The following is a 2841-nucleotide window of genomic DNA, read 5'->3' as shown; positions in this document are numbered from 1 at the left end:
ACGCACAAGTGCTCACGCGCCATTTGCTGTTTGTGTAAAAGTGATTAGCCAGACACAACTGCGAAACTGTTGAAACTGTGATCTGTGAGGAAGTCGAGCCACCGAATCTTGTAAAAAGACACCAGCAGTGATGTAATATGAAAAGGTCTCCAGTCCCTCGGTCCAAATAAAATACAGTCTTTAAAGTCGGTGCTCATTCTACGTGATTATTCTAAAATCTCAAACACATCAACATGATGACTGTAACGGCGTCGTCCGTGACGCATTTGTGATTAGTTGCGTGTTAGGCTGCATGTAAATTGACATTCTAGCGAGTTCCGCAATTTGGTAATACATAATTGTGAAGGTTTGTATTATATTGCCCATCATGTTTTTCTTCCGTCAGATCTATTTATACTTTTATACATTGTTATTATTCTTACACACGTTTTTTTAATTGATCGACAGATTTTAGAAGCATAGCATTTTTTTCTGCACGCGTTTTTGATTCAATTTCAGGTTTATGACTCGAAAAAAACCCCTAAAATTAATGATGTCAAACGCCAAAATTAAAATGTTCCACCTTAGAATTGTGCATGATGTAATTACATTATTTATGCCAGTACCCTTTTTTCATTCAAGAAATGTCTTAAGTGAATACAGAAAGTTAGGCATGAAAATAGGTCAATTGTATAAGAATTATTTATCTGATTTATTTACAATAAAAGCCAGTGTACACCACAATATAGCTAAATTGAACTACACATACTGGTTATTTTTTCATAATAAACAGACTATTTCAGATCTTTTTGTATCTTATACGAAAAGGAAGTCATAATTGTCTACATCCTGCATCAGTACAAAAAATGTAAACTAATGATCACAGATCTCTAATGGTAATCAAACAAAAAAAATGACCAAAAAATTCCGATTATTCATTAAAAAAAGAATATTTACAAATATTACCTGTACAGAAATAATTCCTTTTTTTTTCTCTGCGTGTGAACAGTCTTTACATATTACACAAGGTCCAGTGCTGCCTACACGTCCACTGCAATAGTGTCTCAATAGAAAAATATGTTTTGTAGTAGTTAAGGTAAAAGTTACTGTGAGGGCCATTTGGCCACCGTGGCCGACGGTAAAACGTGTCCGGAAAGAATACGGGAAGGTACGCTGAGGATGGGGGCGATGGCGGCGGTGGTCCGGGTCAGCGAGAGGGACTGAGCGCTCAGCAGGGCCGACTGAACGGTCACCGGAGGCCGTAGGAAGGCCTGAGCTGAGCCCGCCGTGGACGACGACGAACTGGGCACCCCGATAATGTTCTCTATGCTGAACGAGGGTCTGCTGGACGGTTCGGACTTGATCATGGACACCGTGCTCAGACCGCTGAGCTGCAGTTGCAGGCCCGGGCTGAGTTGGGAGTTGAACGCTTTGCGGTTCAACTCGGCCGACGGCAGTAAAGGGACCCCCGGTGGCAGCATGGGCCCCACGGGGGGGATGTACGGGTATTGCAAAGCCGCGGGGTGCGAATACGCGGCCGGGTGGATGCCGTAGTGCCTCCCATAGGGGCCACCGAGCCCGTACGCGCCGAAACTTTGCATCATTAGAGCAGTCTGGTCCCTCAGCACGTCCGGTTGAACTCTTTTGAACCTTTTCCTTCTCCTGAGGAAGCTGCCGTTGTCAAACATGTCCTCCGAGGCTGGGTCCAGGGTCCAGTAGTTCCCCTTGCCAGGGTTGCCGGGCTCCCGAGGAATCTTGACGAAGCAGTCGTTGAGAGACAAGTTGTGTCGGATGGAGTTTTGCCACGCCGGGAACTTCTCTCGGTAGTAGGGGAAGCGGTTGCTGATGAACTCACAGATGCCGCTGAGGGTGAGCTTCTTCTGCGGGCTCTGCAGGATGGCCATAGTGATGAGCGCGATGTAGGAATACGGCGGCTTCACCAGGCTACTTTTGGGCTTCTGCAGTGGACCTCCCGGCGCGGCGCTCTGATCGTCTCCCTTGCCGGTGCCGGTCTCTCCCTCTCCGGAGCTCTCGCAGCAGGGACTCCCGCCGCCGGACCTCATCTCCTCTTTGTCCACCTCAATGTCATCATCATCCCGGAGGTCGTGCAGGATGCCTCCCCCGGGACTGTCGCACTCGCTGTCCCGCTCCATACACTCATCGTCTCCCTCGCCCACCACGTCGATGTCCACGTCCTCGGCTGTGAGCACCGTCTGGCCGGACATGTCGCTGGCTCTTTCGCTGCCTCCAGACAGGGTCATCTCACGGCTTACTTACAGTTCTCTTCTTACCAAAAAAAAAGAAGAAAAATGTATTCGAGCCAAAACAAGCAGTGGTGTGATGGTTAGGTCAGAGCGGCGCGCGCGCGCACCCACACACACACACCAAGCGTCTGTTGACTTTGTGCTGGCCCCTGTCAAGAGATCGGATGTCTCTCCAAAGAATGAGATTCAAGAGGCAAGCGGAGAGAAACTTCTTCCAGTCTGGTGTACAAGTTGCGTAGAGATGGTGCGACTTGTGCCTTGCCGCGTCCACGTCACTCTTCGCTCACTTATTCTCCTGTATGGAGCCACGCTAGGAGCACAAAGTCGAGATGTCACATGTTTTTAAAGGTCGGAGCTTTTAAAAGGGACTCTGATAGATTACTCCCACCACCACCACCCCAACCTCCACCTCCACCAAGCCCAGTATATGATGAGGGGCTGGCCACGTGGTTCGGTGACGACATTACGCCCCCCCCCTCTCCCTTCCTCCCTGCAGCCCGCTGTTAAACCATGCAAACTGGAGTTGTTTCATGGATTTGTCAACAAAGGGACATCAGCAGTGCTGCTTTCCGCTCATTTCTGTGTTCGCCCGTCATAG

General features: G+C 48.8%; 1 protein-coding gene across 1 annotated transcript; it reads right to left on the bottom strand.

The window, feature by feature from the left end:
- Window positions 1-718: 718 nt before the first annotated feature.
- Window positions 719-2539, bottom strand: foxd3 (forkhead box D3). The gene has a single exon (XM_086115716.1). The coding sequence runs from the start codon at window positions 2238-2240 to the stop codon at window positions 1083-1085; it is 1158 nt and encodes a 385-aa protein (XP_085971842.1). The 5' UTR covers window positions 2241-2539; the 3' UTR covers window positions 719-1082.
- Window positions 2540-2841: the final 302 nt, after the last annotated feature.

This window comes from Hippocampus guttulatus, chromosome 7, assembly GCF_054856545.1.
Source record: "Hippocampus guttulatus isolate MCC_2025c chromosome 7, RoL_Hgut_1.0, whole genome shotgun sequence".
Lineage (NCBI taxonomy): Eukaryota > Metazoa > Chordata > Actinopteri > Syngnathiformes > Syngnathidae > Hippocampus > Hippocampus guttulatus.
Note: the sequence above shows the minus strand (reverse complement) of the source record. Positions and strands in the feature narration are given on the sequence as shown.